A 1,304-nucleotide genomic window follows, 5' to 3' on the forward strand; every position below is an offset into this window, starting at 1 on the left:
TATATGCAACGATACAGAAAATTCATGATTCGGTTCGGTTCAATACTTTAGTCTCACAGTTCGATATTTTTTCGATACGAAAAAGAGAAATGTCCATGCCATTTTTAACTTGTAATTTATTCAAATTAATCATAAACATTTGTTTAACCTCAAAACTCCAGGTTTTAAATTAAATGTTGCTGAAACAGCAAGTTTCTCAGAGGATCTGCGCTCAAAAATGCAGCYTAGGTGGAGTAGTCGAACACAAATCCACTGATCCTTCAACACAGAGCATCTTCAGAAGACAAGTTGRTAAAATAAAATAAAAAGTCTGTATTGTTGAACCTAAAGCTCTGTATTGAACGGTTCGATACGGGTAACATGTATTGTTGCAGCCCTAATATAGAGAGATTTTTTAAATTGGGGGCAGATATTATAAGATTCTTTTCTTCTTTCTGCTCCTTTTCATTTAGTGATATTGTGCATTTTTTGTTTGTTTTTAATATGTTTTTTTKTTTGTTTGTTTGTTTAAATGAAATAAATTGGGTGAAAACTGTGATTTTCTCCTCTCCCTGCAGGACTCAGCGTTTCCTCAGCGGGCCGTTCTCTCCCGGAGTGGAGCTCAGCGCTCAGGTGCTGGTGGTCTCCAACGACGGGCGCCTGCTGTTCAGCGGCGGACACTGGGACTGCAGCCTCCGCGTCACCCAGCTGGGGAAAGGGAAGCTGGTGGGCCGGATCTGCCGTCACATCGGTCAGCTCCTCTCCGTTCCGGATCGCATCTCTCATCCTYGTCTCTTCCTCGTGTTCATTTAGCGTTTTTTTTTTTTCTGTGTTTCACAAAGACGTGGTCACGTGCCTGGCTCTGGACCTGTGTGGCATCTACCTCATCTCCGGGTCACGGGACACATCCTGTATCGTGTGGCAGGTTCTGCAGCAGGTGACTGTCTGCATGCGTCTGTCGGTCCGCTCGGTTTAAACAAAACCTTCGTTTGAAACGTCCCTTTCATCGTCCTTCAGGGTGGATTCTCCAGTGGCCTGTCTCCTCGGCCGGTGCAGMTTCTGTGTGGACACGACCAGGAGGTGACCTGCGTGGCCATCAGCACTGAACTGGACATGGCTGTCTCAGGGTCAAAGGTCAGAAATGCTACTTTTGTGATTTGTGACTCGCAAAATGAGCGCAAAATAAGTGAAATTGTTAGTTTTTTGCCATAATTTGCATAAATTTTTTGTCCAAAAAGACACCACCTCGCGAGCCCAGCAACTAAAATAGCAATTTTCTCAAAACATATTGAAAATAAAATAAAATGATGACTACCACACTAGCT

The 1,304-nt window shown here is 43.6% G+C and overlaps 1 protein-coding gene across 3 annotated transcripts in view; it reads left to right on the top strand.

Moving 5' to 3' along the window:
- Nucleotides 1-1,304, top strand: part of nbeal2 (neurobeachin-like 2) — a 75,703-nt gene that overhangs the window by 70,494 nt on the left and 3,905 nt on the right. For all 3 annotated transcript variants that reach the window (XM_014008793.1, XM_014008794.1, XM_014008795.1), the window contains 3 exons: nucleotides 558-730; nucleotides 822-916; nucleotides 997-1,113. In XM_014008793.1, the coding sequence (XP_013864247.1) occupies nucleotides 558-730; nucleotides 822-916; nucleotides 997-1,113 (385 nt within the window). The remainder of the gene's footprint in view (nucleotides 1-557; nucleotides 731-821; nucleotides 917-996; nucleotides 1,114-1,304) is intronic.

Source organism: Austrofundulus limnaeus, unplaced genomic scaffold (genome assembly GCF_001266775.1).
Source record: "Austrofundulus limnaeus strain Quisiro unplaced genomic scaffold, Austrofundulus_limnaeus-1.0 Scaffold52, whole genome shotgun sequence".
Classification (NCBI taxonomy): Eukaryota; Metazoa; Chordata; class Actinopteri; order Cyprinodontiformes; family Rivulidae; genus Austrofundulus; species Austrofundulus limnaeus.